Here is a 20,285-nt window from a genome sequence, read left to right as displayed (position 1 = left end):
GTTGCAAAAGTCCTTGTTAAAGAAATTATTCCTAGATTTGGCATACCGGAAAAGATTTATAGTGACAATGGCACACACTTTGTAAATCAAACTATACAACAACTTAGTCGTTATTTCGGGATTTCTTTGAAAAATCATTGTGCATACCAGCCCCAATCTGCAGGATTATAGAGAGGCATAATGGGGTTTGAAAAACAAGCTTAGAAAATTGATTAGTGAGACACAAAAGAACTGGGTGCACTGTTAACCTCTGGCACTGTTGAGCATGAGAAATGTTCCAAATGCAAAAGGGTTAACTCCTTTTGAAGTTCTGTTTAGGAGGGCAAATTATACACCTCAATGGAAACCTCTCATGCCTGCAGAGCAGGAGGCTGACAGTTCACTTGCAGGGTATATGAGGTGATTTTTGAATAACAAACTTTTGCAGTTAAATTCTGTTTCAGATAAAGAGCAAACAAGACCATCGGAAGCAGCAGTAGCCCCAGGCGCATGGGTCTGGGTGAAGGTGGTGAAGAGAAAAAACTGGAGTTCTCCGAAGTGGGAAGGGCCGTACCAGGTACTACTGTCGACACCCACTGCAGTCAAGATCGCGGAGCGAGCGTCCTGGATTCATTTGACACACTGTAAACTGGTTAAGAACTTTGAACTGGACAAAAACCTTGTTACTGTTGTACAACGAGAACAAAATGACCAGGTATAGAGCAAACAGAGATGCAGAACAACCTCAGAAAACTTGCATGATTATTCTGGTAGCTATACTGATAACATTGATCTTTTTGTTGTGGCCTTTCCTTTTTCCTGCCACAAAAGTTGAACTGATTAAACGTGATGAGCAGACCATAGACTGGCAACCAAACTTTAACACTTATCAGGCAATTACATGTGTGTATGCTGAGACTTTTAATGTTTCAAACTGCTGGATTTGCACAGCCATACCAACAGCATACGGGGGGTTATTAATGACTGCAGTCCCCCTAGGGGTCAATGAGACCTGGGAAAATTTGATTTATGACACTGTAGCTATTAAAGCATATGTTAAGGTAGCACTGTATTTGCCTGTGACACAAAAGGGAATTGTATGTTTTTATAAGAATGATACAATTCAAGTGGGTTGGAGCAAGTGCAATGTGACTGTACATTACAAATGTTATACCAAAGCAAACAAAATGGGTACAGCTTGTAATTCAAACTATGACTCATTTCTTGAGTCCATGCATAAGACTATTGAACAAGTGCAACGTAATCCTGTACTTTTTAAACAACTATCTGTAATAGATAGGAAAATGTTTCATGCAGGGCAGCCATTTCGTAACAAAGTAACTACTAAGGTAGAGGATTGTTATTTTGTGTGTGGTAAGAAAGCATATAAATGGTTACCTGAGAATTGGTCCGGCAGTTGTTTTTTGGGGTACCTGGTCCTGGCCATACAACACACTGCAGTTTTGCCTCAGGGAAATATTCAAAATACCCGAGATGTGGCCAAGAAAGCTGTCAGGAAGCCTGAAAATCCAGTGGGACAGATCGAGGCGGGCTGGAAAGACTATCATACTGTGGGTACCAAACTGACGCACATGGACTTGAGTGATGCTGTTATATCGTGGCCAGGCATATTACCTGCATATGGCGCAGTGAAATCGATTTGAGAGCTGTGAAAACTATCTAAACTTCTCGAAGTAATGAGTAATGTAACTTTTTCTGCTCTTGAATTGATAACCAATGAACTGAATGCTATGAGAACTGTAGTGAACCAGAACCGAATGGCCCTTAACCTCACTCTAGCGGCGAGAGGTGGTACGTGCGCTTTAATCAAAGAAGAGTGCTGTGCGTATATACCTGATCATCAACATGAGATAAACGACCACCTTGAGGTGATACAGCAAGTGTCGGCCATGACCAAACCAAGCCCAAACCCTCTGACTGACTTTTTCCAGAATTTGTTTGGGGGGTGGGGTTCCATCCTAATGAACATCCTGATTGCCATTTGTGTGGGATTACTCCTATTAGGAGCATGTATTTGTTGTGGTATTCCCTGCATGAAAAAGTTAATCAAAGAATTTATAGATATATCAGTTTCTGAGACTTTGTATCAAAGTACTGAAATTGAAGAATTGTTAGAATGTGAAACACTTTCATAAGTTTAAACTGAATGACTTTCTTAACTGCAAATCCTGAATGGAAGAGGTTAGGAGAAGAAGCAAACTGTTTATTCTTTTGAAAATAGAATTAAAAAGTATTAACAGGGGGGAAATGTCAGAAAAATATGTATTAATGTGTGTATGCTTAATGCTAATTAGAAACTAAATAAGTTAACACGTTTTTCATTCTATTTTATATGCACTGTTCTATATACAGTTGAGTTTCATATGAGACTGAAAAGATGCTTTTTGAAACTGCAGTGTGCTTTCTGAAACTTGCAAGATGCCCTCTGACCTAGTAATTGCTAGCACAGCGATATTCATGTTTATGCCTTTTGGAAATGTACTTGAGAAACAGGTGATTATCTGCTAGGTCAGGAAAAAATGAATGAGCAATGCTATATTCTGTAATGTAATGATTTTAAACAATAAGCTCTGTTCGAAGTATGAGAACATACACAGCTGCAAAAGTTAGAGATAACATAGACAAAGGACTGTTAGAGAAATGAACTGCAATCTATACTTGCTTTGTGCTCGAATTAGCCATAGTACCTTGAATGGTAACATTGCATATATCTAACCGGTGGTAGCCAAGGCCACGTTGTTTTTCTTAGGAAGTTTCTCACAAAAATTGATGGTACCAGCAGAATATTGTAAAAACAATCACTGTGAAGTAATGATGACAAAACTTGTGATTCACTACGTCAGCTTGGTAGGCAATGTCTTATTAGAAAGTGTATAAAAATGTCTGCATTTCCTGATTCTAGTTAGACAAACTCTGTATTAGCACGTTTTTGTCTCCTTGCTGCAAGATTAAAGTGCCTTAACCTGAACCTACCGTGTTTTGATATTTCCTTTGTCAACCTGTTTTTTGATGATAACCACAGAGCACAAAAACTTTTAGAACAATGACTCAGGCAACAGAAAGCAGAAAGGGCTGTTGTCAAGCTTAGGGAGACTATTACAAGGAAGGTAACAAGAGATTCTGTAGCGGTATTAGAAATATTTTGGAAATTCTATGAAAGTCTGTATGAAGCAGAGAAATATGGAAATGAAGAAATGATACAAATGGAAATGTTTATGGAAGAATTAAATATCCCAAGGTTAGAGGTAGATGAGGTTCAATTATTACCAGTTAGGATAGGAGAAGATAAGATAAAAATTGTGATGTATAACTAATCTACAGGAAAATCCCCAGGAATACATGGGACTCCTGTGGAAGTTTGGAAGTTACGAGGGAAAAAACTGGTAAAGACCTGGAAGTTTTTGTTTAACAGTATTTTAAGAGGAGAAGTACCAACATCCTTGAAGAAAGCAGAGGTAATTGTAATATCTAAGGAGGTTAAAGATCCATCAGATCTAGGTTCATACAAGCTCATGTCAATTCTAAACCATGATCATAAACTGTTTGTGCCTATAATGGCTAAAAGAATGGCAAAAGTAATTCCAAAATTGATAGATATGGATCAATATGGTTTTGTGGAAGGGAGGCAAACATTTTACAACATTAACAGAACACTGATGATCCAAGGGGAAGCAGAATGTAAGAAAATACCACTGTTTTTGGTGGGTCTTGATGCAGAGAAAGCATTTGACAGAGTAAGCTGGGACTTTATAAGCAGGGCAATGGAAGCACTTGCATTTCCTGAAAAAAATTATAAGGCTGATTAGGAGGATATATGAGGGATCGAAGTGGGTGGGGTCCTCTCTGATAATTTCTGTTTGAGCAGAGGAACCAGGCAGGGGTGTCCTCTTTCCCATTTGATATTTGCATTATATTTATAACCACTGGCAAAGAAAATAAGGGACTCACAAATTCAAGGATATAATTGGTATGGTAGTCAAGAAAAGCTGGCTCTATTTGCAAAAGATATTATTTTATACCTGGCAAAACCAGAATGAGGCATTACAGTGTTATGGAACATTTTGAGACAGTTTCAAATTTCTTTCAAGATAAACTAAAACAAAGCCATAGAAGTAAATTATGTACCCACATATGAATTGGTTCAGCAATATCCATATTCATGGGGAGATAATAAAATGAAGTATTTAGGAGTATGCATTAAAAATAATTCTGGTGTGACAGCTAAAGGTATGTGGGAAGAGACTAAACAATAGAAAATACAAAAGCTGAGAAAATGGAAGCTTTGTTATACTGCTATAGATAGTAAGATACAAGCATTTAAAATGTTTTTAGTCCCATTAGTCTTATACACAGGTCAGGCATATGTTTATCAGCCAGAGGAGAAGTTGTGGATACCAATTAATTAGAGCTGAAGGACTTTATCTGGGAGGGGAAGACGGCAAGAGTCAAATGGGATAAACTGAATCTTCCAGTAGAAAAGGACAGATTGGGGTTACCTGATCTGAAGGAGTATTTCAGTGCTACACAGTTAAGGCTCCTATACATAGCACAAGCAGGAAGCTATAATTCAAAGCGGAAAGGATGATGATGAAACGGGGAGTTCAAGAAACAAGGAGAGACTGGGATTTTGGATGCAGGCCTTTAAGGAGAATAACAATAATCATACAGACTATTATATCTATAAAGTAGCAGAAACTATCCTAAGAATTAATCCAACACAGGAATGGAGAAAGGAGATTTTACTAATAGGGATGACTGCAATTAGTGATACAGACAATAGACAAGAGGGGGCTGGAATTTACTGGACAAAACTGGCAAAGGAACCAAAGTATTGGGAACAAATAACTAGAGAGGCAAGATGATAGAATGGGAAGACACCAAGAATTTATTTGGACTGCAGGTTAGTGATTGATTTCCCTATCAATGATTGATATTAGAGAATAGGAAGGAAGAAAGAAATAGGGGGGCAAAACTGGTAGAGTTTTTAACAGAATCTAGATCAGAAGCTGCGATTAAAAAAGAAATAATTAGTACAGCATATAAAGTACTGCATGATAACTATAAGAATCAATCAGAAGAGGTTGGAAAGAATTGAAAAGAGGGATTGGATGAGCATTTCACAAAGAAACAACAGGAGGATATATGTACAGTGGCTATAAAAAGTGTACACACCCCTGTTAAAATGCCAGGTTTTTGTGATATGAGACCAAAATAAATCATTTCAAAACTCTTCCCACCTTTAATGTGACCTATAACCTGTACAATTCAATTGAAAAACAAATTTGTTAAGGGAAAAATATAAAAAATAAAAAATGTACAATAAGCTGGTTGCGTAAGTGTGCACACCCTTAAACTAATACTTTGTTGAAGCACCTTTTGATTTAATTACAGCATTCAGTCTTCTTGGGTACACACCTGCCATCAATTAGAGAGACTCTGATTAACCCCAAACAAAGTTCAGCTGTCCTAGTAGGATTTTCCTGATATTTACTAAGTTGTCTGCTGCAGCAAAAGCCATGGTTTGCAAAGAGCTTACAAAGCATTAAAGGGATCTCATTGTTAAAAGGTATCAGTCAGGAGTTTTTCAATTGAACTGTACAGGTTATAGGTCACATTAAAGCTGGGGAAAGTTTTGAAATTACTTATTGTGGTCTCATATTTTTTTATATCACAAAAACCTGGCATTTTAACAGGGGTGTGTACATGCTAAATGCAGAAGAAGAGAGAACCAGTACTGTCTGCACCAAAATGGAGTCACTAGCAAGATTTTGGGAGCATCCTGTTGTATACTGAACAGAACGTTTGGAATAACAGGAAGGGGAGGAAAGACATAAAGAAACATCACCTTCCAAGAAAAAGACAGGACATCCACCTTCCAGACCAGAGGATCTGGGACTCTGGTGCAAAATAGAAGTTGTTGTCTGTTCAGAGGGGTGACCAACAGATCTACATGAGGAGTCCCCACTGGTGGACAATGTCCAGAAACCCACCGCTGTGAAACATCCACTCATGGGACTGTGTTATGGACCTGCTCAGACAGCCTGCCACAATGTTCTGACCTGAGGGAATATAAACTGCCTGTAAAGTCACACAGTACTGAATAGATGGTTCCCATACTAGAAGAGCCAACCGGCAAAGGAGGTAAGATCTCTTCCCACCTTGCTTGTTGACATACCACATTACTGTGCTATTGTCGGTAAACACCTTCAGAGGCCCTGGGGAGAATAGATGGTGAAAATCTTGAAGATCCAGCAGAAGTGTTTTCATCTCCTTTACAATGATGTGGTTTTTCCTTTGCTGATGCGACCAAGGACCGTGCACCTTTAGAGAGCCAAAGGATGATCCCCATCCCACTTCTGATGCATCTGTGAATAGCTCCTGAGAGGAAAGAGGGTGTTGAAAAGGGAACCCTGGATTGACAGTCAACTGCTGAATCTACCACTGAAATTCTAGCATAAGGCATGGAAGAAGAGGAAATAAGAAGTCCAGTGGATGAGAATACTGAAGCCAAACTGACTCTGGAAACCACTAAAGTTTCCTCATGTGGAGTTTGAAAAAAGGAAGCATAGTAATGCTGGAGACCATAAAACCTAGAGCTCTGAGAAACTCACTTGCCAAGATTAAGGCCAAACGATGAAGGAACTGAAGGAAAGCAATGAGAGTCAAGGCCTTCGGAGGAGGCAGGGATGGCAGCACTGGAACAGTCTGAATCCTGCACCCCAAAAATACTTGATCCTATTAAGGAGTCAGAAAAGACTTTTGGAAATTTATAGTGAACCCCAGGCTTTGCAAAAGGGAAATGGTAAAGGGAAGATGCTGTGGTAGAATCTCTGGAGAGGATGCCTGAAGCAGGAGATCATCAAAGTAGGGAAATACTTGTATCCTCCTTAGATTGCAAAAAGCAATCACAGGAGCGAGGCATTTGGTGAATATCCTAGGGGCAGTAGAAAGGCCAAAGGAAAAAGCACAGAACTGAAAATGTCAGGAAGCAAATGAGAAAAATAAAAACTTCCTGAAAAGGGGATGAACAGGGATGTGAAGATAAGCATCCTTGAGGTCCAGAGACACTAGAAAAGCCTGACGAAGCAGGAGAGGAAACAAAAGTCTGAAGGGACAACATCCAAAAAGAATTGACCTTCAAAAAGGTGTTTAAATGAGACAGATTTAGAATGGGTCTCAAGTGCCCTCTTTTCCTTGGAACCAAAAACATTCTACAGTAAAACCCCTTTCCCTTTTGGGAAACTGGAACTTCAGAATGGTTCCCTGAGTCAAAACATCCTGAAGCACCCCTAGAAAGAAAGCCAATTGTTCTTGAGAGGACTAAGGAATGCCCCTGAGAGGAGGAAGAGATTTCAGACCATTTAATTACCTACATGGATAATGGAAAGGAACCAGAAATCCCAAGTAAACTTTAACCAAAGTGGAAGGGAAAGAAAAAGATGAAGAGAAAGAGGAATGTAGCTGAGAAGAACAGGATAGTCAGACAGCACCTAGTTTGTCAGGAAAAGGTGATTTCTGGGTTACAGGAGTCTGGGTAACTTTAGCAGGTGCTCTTTTACCCCTCTTCTTACCACTGGGAGGAGGACGAGACTGCCTATGTACAAAGTCCGGCTTATTAGGATGTTTAAGTTCCTGCAAAGCCTTACCCTTATCTTGGGGGGGGACGTAAATTTGCAGCTGTTGCACCAAATAAGTGTTTGTTATCCAAAGGAGTATCCATCAACTTAGCCTTAATATCATCAGGCAAAGGTTGAAGTCAAAGCCAGAAATACCTCCTCATCACAGAACCAAAAGTAACAGCTCTGGAAGAAGTACCTGCTTCATCATAACTGCACTTAAAAGAATGGTGAGCCACCTAAGAAGAAGTCCGCAGCAAGGAGAGACCAGAAGTCTTCCCTTCAGAGTCAGGAAGGTCAGAAATTACCTGACAGACCTGAAAATGAACAGTCACAACCTATCTGAATATATGGGTCTGATAATTGACAGCTCTAAAGGCCAAGGTACCAGAAGTACAAACATTCTTACTTAGCCTTTCCATAGTCCTGCTGTCTTTATCCAAAGGAAGAAGATTTGTAGAGGCAACAACTGAGATGACTTGTTGGATGCTATAGACACCAGAGAGGGGTCAGCTGAAGGACATCAATACAGGAACTTGCAATCCTCAGGCACCCTATAAAACCTATCTTTTTTTTTTTTTTTTTTGGGCAAAAGAGCTGGGAATCTGGAGCCTGAGATGCAGTAGAAACTGCATCCAATAAAGCAACTAAAACAGGAAAGACATTGGAAGGTGTGGGAGAGTTAATGTGCAGAAGTTTTCTGCAACTCAGAAACCTGGGCCCAATCCCATTTAAAAACTTCCATCATCCTGGAAATTGTGTCCCCAAAGGAAATCTCCTCAAATAGAGTGTCAAGACTAGTAGACTCCTCCTCCTCCTCCTCAGAACCACAATCTAAAGGAGAAGGAATCGGTAAGCAAAGGATTCCTCATTTGAAATCACCTCTTTCTCATAGAAATTCTGTTCCCTAGCCATTTTTAGAGGAGTACAGGACCACAGTGGAGCAGGAAAAGAAACTCCTTAAGGAGGCTTCAAAGCCATAAGGGCATTAAACAATCCCCGAGTAAAATTCTGTCATTCACTCTGAGGGTCCATAGGAGCAGGATAAGCATGCACTGTTTTTTGTTTCTTTTTCAAAGGGATGTTTGCCCTGTAAAACTCAGAAGGTTCAGACATTGGATGACATTCCACAATCATAGTCAGAACTTACTCTCTAACCAAAATCTGAGGAACATCCCAGGCCCTTCAGTAATAATCAGCCGTGGTTCCTCCTGAGCATCCGTAACAGATGCTGGCAAAGCCTCCAGGGACATGCATAAGGTCAGATCCATGCCGGCCCATCTGAAGAGGTAGAGGCACAGGAATCCAATACAGGAGCCAGGTGATCCTCCGGGCTTTCAGTAGCCTCAGGAGAGGCATCTGGTGGAGGCAGTACAGTGGGAGAATCAGAACTAGACTTCTTGGCCTCCTCCTTCTTCACAGATGGCCTACCCTCAGAATGGGAAGTCCCCTCCATAGTGTCTTTTGATAAAAGCTTAAAACCTTGGTTTTCTAAATACAAGGCCAAACAGAAAAGCCAGCTATGAGTGTCTTTGGGATGAAAGCCTGACAAATGGAACAGGACGTATGGTCGTGGGAAGCGCCAAAAGAAAACAAGCACAGCTCATGACAGTTTTTATGAGGAATCTGTCTCCTGCACTGGCATTTACCCTTTCTGGATGATATGAAAGCGCACAAGCAAACAATCAAAAAGAAAAAAATAAGAGAAAAACCTCAATGGGGCACTTATCTGAAATGGCTCGAGCATTCAGACCAACGATCAAAAGATGGCGTTTGGACTGGTGACAAAGTTGTTCTGAAAATGTTATGTCTGGATGTCACCTTTATGCCCCATGCTATAAGCGGAGAGCATGTGTTTGACGGACAGCGTACCTCAAAGCAACCTAAAGGCTTTGGTGTACCGGCTGGATGTCAGGCTGTCCTTGGCAAGGGATCCCTATTGCAAAGAATTCTGCAACAGTGAAACAGAAGGTAATCTACACTGGAAAGAAACTAACATCTTTAAAAGTTGTAACATATCTTGTGCTGCCACTCAAGTGGCAGCCAGAAGAAAAGTGCACCTTTGATTCAACAGCTTTAAAACACTTTTCAATGACACAGTTTTATTTTTAACCAGTAATACTTTGGGGCAGCTAACACTCCATACATTACAAAGAACTACCATCAGGTCCCTGATCATAACCATGTGTTCTCACAACAGTTCAGGAAATTCACATTTCAAGCTTTGCTACTGAGGTGAATGTCCTAAATCCACTTCTTGAACACATAACAATTAGGTTATGACTGGAGGCCGGATTATAATCTCTATTTAATACGCAGATAACCATTAATATAACTGGCCATTTTTACTTGCCTACTGCACAAAAACTAAATAAAAACATAAGGCTGAATTGTCTGCAAGTAAAAGGCAAACACATTTTTGAAACATGAAGAAAAAAGTGCACAGCAGTTTTAATGGCATGCTGAATGAATTTGAAGAAAGTTACATAGTTTATAAAAAGTAAGACTGCAACTCAAATCAAGATGTTATGTAATGTGACAAAACAAAAGGGCAGGAAAACAAAAATGTTACGTTCATTGCACAAGTGCTTTCATACCTCATGATAACATTCTCGGCCAATTTCTGTGCTGGCAAGTTCTTGCAATTCTTGCGAAGGATCGGCACCAGGAGAAATAATGATCAGTATAGGTTCAGTTTCCAGAGTCTCTTTGTACAAGCGTTTAAAATTCAAAGGTGGTGGAGAGAGCTCTTTCATTCCTGTTAAAAAGATGATGCACTTCAAATAAAAAGTAAACATAACTTTCAGGTCTTTCTTTAGGAGAATTTCACATTTCACAATTTCTATAACTGGATTAGATAAATGAACTGATGTATACAGATCTGGTGCCAACAGCCATTTAGGACTTTTGGATGTCTGGAGGGCATATAAAAAGTTATTTAAAAACTGCTGCTTTATTCAAGTACAATTACAAACATCTGTGCAATCCTCAAAACAAACGTAACTGATTTAAGACTTAGATTAGTAATCACTTAACAGCACTGACCTTGAAGTTTAACAGTAGTTCTAAAGTGCATGTGCATTTAAAGGGGCACACTGTACCACAACCTGCATATCACAACATAAATGGTTACCATAGGCTACTAAATTTTGCACTTTAAACCAGACTTTGATTTAACAATGGAAATTATGTTCTAGTGAGGGAGATGAAACATCACTTGGCAAGTGTGCTGCAGTAATATTACTGCTTTACCTATTAGAACAGGACAGTACAATACAAGAAAATGTATGTTTTTGCTACAAGAATCTTTCTACAGTTAGAAAGCCATTTACATGTCATTTACACACCACAGAAAAACCTGTTTATGGGTTACTAGCTATATCAAAAGATTTTGAAGTTTTCACTCCTGCAGCAGGTTCTGTATACAGGACACGAAAGTCAACAGCAAGTGTACGTGTCTATATATACAAAAACACATACACACAGATGTACATATGATTTTTTTTACACTTACATACACACGCACACACACACACACACACACACACACACACACAGACATACATATGTTCATGGAAGTTAATTAAGCGTCATTTAATCACAAATCAAGAAGTCAAAGTTAAAGCAATGGAAATACAGTCACCTGTATAACAATTCGGACAGCGCAGTGGTGCAGCAGTTGTGATGTCACCTCACAGCAAGAGGTTCTCCGGTTCAATTCTCAGCTGGGGTGCTTTCTGTGTAGAGTCTGCATGTCCTCCCTGCATTCGTGTGGGTTCCCTCCAGGTGCTCCCGTTTCTTCCCATATTATAAAGACATGCGTCTAGAGCATTTCTCCCCAGGCTTCCGCTGAAAATTTGCTTTGTTCCAAGTCAGACTTTCTCAGTAAACAAATGTTAAATAAATAACTCCATCAAGTATCACAATCCAAAGCAGAAATGTAAATCCACAGCCCTGAAATTTTATCTAATTCCAAGAGTCTCTCAGTCATAGGGGTAAGAATGAAACATAACACAGCATAATATGTTTCATCCCATTTTACGATCAAATACAAATGCAATGAAACAGACTCTTGACCACAAATTATAGACAGCTTATATTTCAATCAGATACAGCTTGATGAATTTGCATACACATGTGTGTGTGTGTCTGCATATATACACAGAGATGTACTTTGAAAACACAAATTACCAGAATCGTTAACTTCATATCACCGACACGAAAAACGCCAACTTGTCAAAAGACTGAAAGTTTACAATACTGAATCACACAATATGGAAAATCATGTTGTATATGTTTCGTCTGTATGTCTGCACCACTATAGTATTCATTAAATACTATATATTTAAATATTTCATAACAAAAATTTTGTATTTTTACAAGTAAATTTTAGTTCTTGATAATATAACGTCCAACATTTATATTAAAACTACTAGTAGATTAAGTAAATATTATAAAACTTAAACAACCTTGCTAAACTTTGCAAAACAGGAACATTAGACAAAGGAATACTGAGCATTCATGTTTACCATTTTAGTGAAGATACATACTTACATAACCAACATAACTTTTCTTTCAAATTATTTTCTACATGGTAAATGCACTGTGAAATTGATACCACTTCCTTACTGCCTTTATAAGATGGTGGTGAATACAATGTTGTTATACTTCCTGGAGTGCTGAACGTGAAGTACACCATGTTTGAAAGGTAGGTAGAACAAGCTTTTAAAGGTATACATACCTATTTCAAGGCTTTGGTTTAAGTTATTCTACACGTTTGTGATCTTCTGTGGTTTGGTATTGTAAACTTTCAGTCTTCTGACAAGTCGGCGTTTTTGTCACAGTGATATGAAGTTCACGATTCTGGTAATTTGCGTTTTCAAAGTAAATCCATATATATATATATATATATATATATATATATATATATATATATATATATATATACATACATGGGTTCACTACATATGACCGAAAGTTCATATGACCGAAGCCCATTTGACTGAGACCAAATGCCCGAAAACCCATATGACCGAAAACTCGTTTGACCAAAAAACAGCACTGGCAGGTATATGCCCTGTTCCCCACTGCAGTGCGACCCTGGAGTTAGAATATATTGTAAGGGGGGGCGTAGGGCACAGCCCCCCACCTAGTTTGATCATACATTTTGTGGTTTGATTTGATATTTAGTAAAACTGAACTTTGTGGGAGGCTATGCCCCCCACACACCCCCCAACAATATATTCTAACTCCAGGGTCACACTACAGTGGGGAACAGGGCATATACCTACCAGTGCTGTTTTTCGGTCAAATGAGTTTTTGGTCATATGGGTTTTCGGTCATATGAACTTTCGGTCATTTGGTCACAGTCAAATGGGCTTCGGTCATATGTAGTGAATCCATATATTTATATATATATATATATATATATATATATATATATATATATATATATATATATATATATACATACACGCACACATTATTCAACAAAAAAAAAAAATCAAAAATAGCGTTTTTGCAGGCGCACAATTCACCCCACCCCCTCCACCATTCTGTATCTCTAAATTTATTAACTTCAAAACTGTATAACACTTGGAGTAAGGAAGTTATATAATTTTGCTTTATAACACAGACAGTTTCTGATAAAAAATGAGAATCAATGAAAGCACTTAAGCATCATGATCTCATCCAAACCTTACTCAATGAACAGAAAGACTCCCTTTTATATACATACACTTCATCAGATCTTACTCCAGTTTACATGACACACAATATTTAAATGATTTAACACATACCAATTGGAGTAGGTATGCAGAATAGGGTACTTAAGTATTATCGCAACCAGATTTTTGAACTCACGTAATTTGTAATGTTTCTGAGAAAACTGGTTTATTAAACTGGAAAGGGGAGTGTAAGTAAGTAAGTAATAATGTGCCACACACGATATGAGGCAGGGAGAGGAATAACTGTAAATATTTCGACTCCTACCTGCTATGTCTCACTTTTGCGGCGAACTCCACACTGCTACATCGCATCACAAATACTTCCTTGCTGATTACAAGCGCAGCAAAGGCAAGTTATTGAGGAATAGACCATCGGAATGTTCATGGCCAGTAGTCATCAAAACCCAAGCTGATTGCTGCTGCAAGTAGTGAGTAAGGGGACATTGATTGCTCAGGGACTGCTGCCTTTCTCCCCTGAGGGACTCCTGGGACAAGGGAGTTAAACATTATGCCACTTCACACACAGTTCGGCAAATCTGAAGATGTTTACTCACAGCACACAGTTCCACCAACTACCAAGAGTTGCTAGAAATGCTCAGCGATTCACCCACATATCTACCAATATCCTGTCTGAACATGCCACCAGCACAAAACCGAACCAAACTACTAATGCCAACTTCTTCCATGAAAAACAGCCCCAGAATAAGCTGTACACATAATCCGCCTCCCTTTAGAAAAGCATCACTTACTGCAAGTTTCTCATTGAAAGGGTTAAATTCAAGCATGAGTCAGAAATAAATAGTTTACCAAAAGCATGATTCTTGTGTCTGTCTTCAAATTGTTAGGATTCATTCCTCACAGCAAAAACATTCCTTTCTTCGATAAGAGAGCAGCCTTGACAATTCACGCCGCGTGTAATGCATGCAAAAGAGGAAGCAGAATTTTTCAGTTATTTTTCATCCTGAAGGTAATTCAAACTTATTTTTTAGCAGTAACGACTTACAGTAACATCTTACAGTGTTTCTTGCACTCATTTCGATTCCAGTATGCGAATTTTGCAACCACGAAAATCTGGTTGCGATAATAAGTAAGTACCCAGAATAGGTATGAAAGATGATCAATCCCATGCAAGCTTGGCCAAATATTCCATTTATGATCCCAGCTCGAGTGAACTGACAATGAACTGTGTGTTAATTCATATAAATACTGCACGTCATGCAAACTGGCAGGGTTCAAGCATTCCAATGTCTGGTGGATACCTACCTATACTCTGTAAACGACTCTGTCCTGGATTAAGTAGTAATTCATATAAGGATAAAAGTAAATGCCCAAGAATTCTGAAGCAAGCAAAAACTAATGCCAGGTATTTACTATATTATCTGAGTACAGCAGAAAGCCCAGATGGAAAGGAGGAAAAGTGACACTGGCAGTTCCAAACACAAAACTTGATAAACCATCACGGTTTTGTTTGAATGGGAATGTGGAAAAATGTATCATCTGTGCCTAAAATTATCAAAACTAAAATTTGCATCAAGATCTTGAATTTATTAGCTGTGATAAATCTGATGAGATTTGTCAGATCAAGAAAGGGGCTTCACAGAGTTTTCCTTTGAAACAAAGAAAAACTTTGAATGAAAGTCTCAGCGTAACTCCAATAACGGCAACGGCTTGATATTATGAATATCTATCAGCTAAAAAATTAACAGAAGAAATAAATAGCTTACTTTTTGCATGAGGAGGGTATTAGAACTGGAAAAAAAGACACAAAAAGAAGCCTGTGATACATCCTGTGGAAAATAACTCCCATTACCCAACTGTCAATGGTTAAAAGATGTCAAACTGTAAACAATCCGAAACTATATCACAGGCGAAAGGAAATTGGGTAGATGGCAAAAAATGATGGATGCATCTCCAACAGGCTGCTACTGGTGGAAAAAAAATGTCTGCCTTGCCAAAAAACCTGTTGCTATCTTGCTGTTTACTCTTCCTTTCTGCACTGCTGATGCTGCTGTCTCCTCTAAATCTATCTTTTACACTGATGAATTCTAGCTTGTTTGCTGCAAACAGCCAGAATTTTGATAAATAAGTAGCATACATTCTTACTGTGTCAGCTCTTTTATGAGGGAACTCTTAATGCTGAATCAGCGACTGAATTCATCATCCCCACCAAGCATAACTTAACAATTTTTTTCTCTCTCAGAATATCCTACAGCATTCTCCAACAGGCAGCTTAGCCAACAGATGGCAAAAGACAATACAGCTGGTAATCCACTTTGAAACTGTTACTTGAAAAGTGCCAACCCTTTGCTGCCTGAAGAAAAGAAGGTAAAGGGCTTTTTGTTCTTCCTAAGCTCACACACTTACTTCAGCTAAAACCTGAGATGATTATGCACATCTGGAAAATGAAGGACATGAAGGTCTCTCGCTCTCTCCCACTACCCCCCCCCCCCCCGGTTTCCATCTCAGTGAAGAAAAAGGGAAATGAAAGTAGATTTGTAGGAAGTGTTGGATGAATGGGATACCAGATCCTTATGAAAGACTGAATATGGTTCCCTACAAACAGTTTCTCCAAGAAGTGATGGGCACATCAAAAAGCATTCAATATCAACTTGAGAAACATGAAACCAGAGGGTTACAATGACAGGTCACTAAGCCTATCATTAATTTAATGTATATCCCCCCATGAAGGAATGGGTTTTTCAAAGGTGGATGGAAATGCAACATTATTTTAAGAAGGTGATGGAACCACCTGCAATACTGATAGCTGCTTAATCCTTCATCTCCATTAATCCCATTATTCAAACTGCTCAAAGTCTGGAAAAAGGATCTTCATGAAAGGAAAGGAATAAATTATGTAGCAATATATGGAAATTGTGTGAACAGTTCATGCAAAATAAAGTTGAGGATGAGGTTTAAAGAAAGGCAGAAATTCAGCAATTTATGTAATGTTGGACTGATGATGTTACAAAGAAAGAAAGATATGTGGTATAGAATGTTTTCTTTTTGTTATGGTTTGTTTTCTTGAATGTTTGCCTGTGTCTTTAACTAATAATTTAATAAAGGTGTTTAAAAAAAAACTTCTCTCATTTTCTGCTTTGGTAGTTTGATATGGGTTCCACTAGCTGTACTTCACATAGATGCTCCCTGGTCTCTAAAGTAGGAACTTCAGCTTGAAGCATCAGCACATTCATGTGATAATCATTCCTTTCTATTTTGAATTTTAACCTTGTGCTTGTATTATGTATGAGCCTTAAATGTGTAGCTCTAAAATACCTCTTCAAATCAAGTAATCCTAAATTACATTTTTCAATCCAAAGGATCTTATCTTGTCACATGCCTGTCCCAGATAAGTTCCTTCAACTCTTTATTACTGTCCACAACTTCTCCTCTCTCTGATAAAATACACCTAACCCATTTATAAAACTAAAGGAACTAAAAACATTTTCACTGCTTTTATCTTACCATTCATATTCATAAACAAGAACTTCCAGTTTCTCAGGTTTTTGCCTCTTCCCACATATCCTTAGTTGCCACAAGAGAAGCTTTTTAGTCGCACTTGTAAAAACTTAATTTGTCATGCCCCCATAAATATATGTATTGCTAAACCATTTTATAAGTGTGTGTGTGTGTGTGGGGGGGGGGGCATAATTCAATAATGTTGCCATGAGGGCCATGGATGTTATTTTCTTCATGTGCATTTGGTTATTGAAGCTGAGGGCATGGGATCACTTTCCTCTCTTTACACACAGGGAATTCGCAATAACAGTATTTCTCTGCAGCTGAATGCCACTTTAGCCATGTGTCCCCAACCAAATGTACCACAGGCAAATGTCATGCTGCCTAGGCACCTGAACCCTTTATGGCTACAGTCGTAAATTATGTAAGGCTATAGCCCTAGCTTTATCTTCATTAACTTTATATCAATAAAATACTTGAAACTGTCTCAAAATTTTCCACAACACTGAGGTATCCTTTTCTGGATTTATCACATACAAAATAATATCTGCAAACAAAGCCAAATTTTCTTGATTACCATACCAATTATATCATTGAACTTTGGGGTCCCTTATTTTCTTTGCCAATGGCTCTAAATAAAAAGCCAATTACAAAGGGGAATACCATTGTACCAGGGAATGGAAATGTTTTCACTGCCCTACTCATAAAATCCCAGCTTACTCTGTCACTTTCCCTGCATCAAGACTCACTAACAATAGTAGTATTTTCTTACATTCTCCTTCCCTCCAAATCATCACTGTTCTATTAATGTCAAATGTTTGCCTCCCCTCAACAAAACCACACTGACACTCATACACATCTATCAATTTTGGCAACACCTCTACCATTCCGTGAGCTAGTATACACATAAACACATGTATAATCCTGGTGTCAAACTGGGTCTGTATCAAACTGGGTCAGATGGGTCTACACCATCTTTAGGTAATACAGCCACCACAGCTTTTTTGCAAGATGCTGGTGCTTCCCCTCCTTTTAAAATACTCTTTTAACAAACTCTTCCAGATACATATCACTTTCTTCCCTCCTAATTTCCAGTCTTCCACAAGAGTATGATCTGTTCACAGAGACTTTCCTGAAGGTTGATTACACATTATCAATTTTATCTTATCCTTTCATATCTTAACTTTTAGTTGTTGAGGCACATCTACCTCTAATCCTAACATAATTAAGTCATCCATAAATATTTCCATTTGTGGTCTTTCTTGATTTCCAAATGTCTCTGCTTTATACAAGTTTTCATGAAATTTCTACAATATATTTAATACCTCTACAGGATCTCTGATACTTTTTTCATGTTATAAGCTCCCTAAGTTTGTCGACAACCCTTTCCACTTTCTACTGTCCAAGTTGTTGTGGTAAAAAATTCTGTACACTGGAGTTACTATCAAAAATTGTTGCTTAAAAGAAATCTTTCCAAACTCATGCATATTATCTAGATACTGTCTTATGTCATCTTTTGCAAGCTGCATTTTCACCTCTTTTTGTTCTGTGAGATTCTCCTTATTCTGCAGTACTTTAAACTTTGTCAGCCCCTCTTGTCCATACCTTCACTAGTCATTACAAGTTGGGTGTTATCTCCAAAGCTAGAGCTGGCTTTGCCAGGACTACCCTGCAAAAGTGTTTCTAGAGGGCTTTTTAGTGCCTTCCTCCTTCCAGGCTTTTTCTTGAGCTTTTGTACTCTCCCTTCTGTTAGGAATACTGCAACATTTATATGGAAGAACACAGTACAATTGTGTAAAATATTACCATGAAAGTAGATGTTCTCTTCACTGTTACAGTAATGACTCCCTCCTTCCTGTCCTCTCTGCTCTAGCTTGTTCTTCTTGTCCTCCTGGCTGAGGTGTTCCTTCTTTTCAACTTCTGGATGCACATATTCGTCCTTGTCCCTAGGGACATTCTGTTCCTCCTGGGTATTTTTTAGTTCTGAATGTGTGCATCCATATGTCATCTTTATGCCCTATACCTTGTGCAGGGAGCATCAGTGTGATGTATGACATTTGTAAATACTAAGGCTTTGGTATAGTGGCCGGATGTTGGGCTATCCTTGGCAGGAGATCCCTTCTGTTAGGAATGATGCGACAGTGATATGGAGGGACAGCTGTAAAGTCATTTATGCTACAAGATAATATGGATAGCATAGCCTTTATAATAAAAAGCTCTTGCTCCCACCTATTACATAAGACAGTTTTTTTTGAATGTGTATTTTTCCACCTATTGTATTACATGCACACACTTACGTTTCGCAAGCTGTTCTTTTTTTATACAGTTGCTTCTTCTTATCTTCATTTGAACATATTTCCCATTTTTAAGATTTTTTGTTTTAATGAAAACCCTCAAACAAAAAATGAAATACATTTTCAAAACACCCCATCCCCTATTAACTTAGAAGAAACACACTACATTATGTACAGCTATAAAAAATGAAGTTTAATTCTGCAGATAAGAACAACTGCTCTAAAATGAAGCTGCACACAAGGGCACTACATAACCTATAATTTAGGTTACCCACATTAAAGTGCATGCTATAGTTTGTGTTGCCACTTACCCTGATTGTTTTCTGTTCTTTTCTTATCTCTATTCCCCTCCCAGATGTGAAAAACAGATGGTATGCTTTCAGAAAATATTAACTTTTAGCCTTAAGAAAATGTGAACTGGCTATCACTAAATACAACCAAATTGTACACAGTTTTATTAATTAATAAAAGTATTAAGGCTACTATCTCTTTTTCACTTCTAATAATTTCAAAATGTATTTTTCAGTGATCTACTTGACACTGCTCCTTTACATTTTTCATTTCTTCAGCAAAGAATGCTCAGCACTATCAAGATTATTTGCACCTGCAAACAGCTCATCTCCATGTAAAAGCAGTCAGCAATTAATCTTTGTAAATCTCACTCAGAACAGAATGTAAAACTGCCTTCAGCTGCAGACTTCTTGACTCCCCTGAACATTTGCTAATGGAAAAAATGAAAGAAAAATGTAAGAACTTAGACATTTTTCATGGCTTTCATCATTTTATCCTTATTTATCAAACCTACTTGCTTAAAAAGAATACTTCTTTATAGCTTAAGCCAAGGGCATTAATCTAGACATTCACCCTTGTAAAAACAAAGGAAATATCTTAATTCTACATATAATATAATCAAGTGCACTTTTACCTACCACCCCCACCCTAGCAGCCCAAGATCACAGCATATTAACATTAAACTTGCTTTTGTCCAGCCTTTCTTCTACTATCACATCGCAAAGCCTATATATGTTACAAACTTCAAAAGTACTTGTTTACTTTAATATCTTTGACACAAATTGGTTACAGAAAAGATGCCACCAACATTTAATACCCCTGACTACACACTACTCAAAACTGTCTTACTATATATAATGTGCAGTTTATATCATGAAATGCTTTATTCAAATACTAAATAA

At 38.2% G+C, this 20,285-nt stretch overlaps 1 protein-coding gene across 2 annotated transcripts in view; it reads right to left on the bottom strand.

Annotated features, from left to right (window-relative positions):
* DYNC2H1 (dynein cytoplasmic 2 heavy chain 1) overlaps positions 1 to 20,285 on the bottom strand; it is a 6,555,988-nt gene that overhangs the window by 1,100,939 nt on the left and 5,434,764 nt on the right. For both annotated transcript variants that reach the window (XM_044072582.1, XM_044072581.1), the window contains one exon: positions 10,214 to 10,374. In XM_044072582.1, the coding sequence (XP_043928517.1) occupies positions 10,214 to 10,374 (161 nt within the window). The remainder of the gene's footprint in view (positions 1 to 10,213; positions 10,375 to 20,285) is intronic.

This window comes from Protopterus annectens, chromosome 5.part0 (genome assembly GCF_019279795.1).
Source record: "Protopterus annectens isolate FY-2018-M chromosome 5.part0, PAN1.0, whole genome shotgun sequence".
NCBI classification, from domain to species: Eukaryota; Metazoa; Chordata; order Ceratodontiformes; family Protopteridae; genus Protopterus; species Protopterus annectens.
This window is presented reverse-complemented; position numbering and strand designations above follow the sequence as displayed.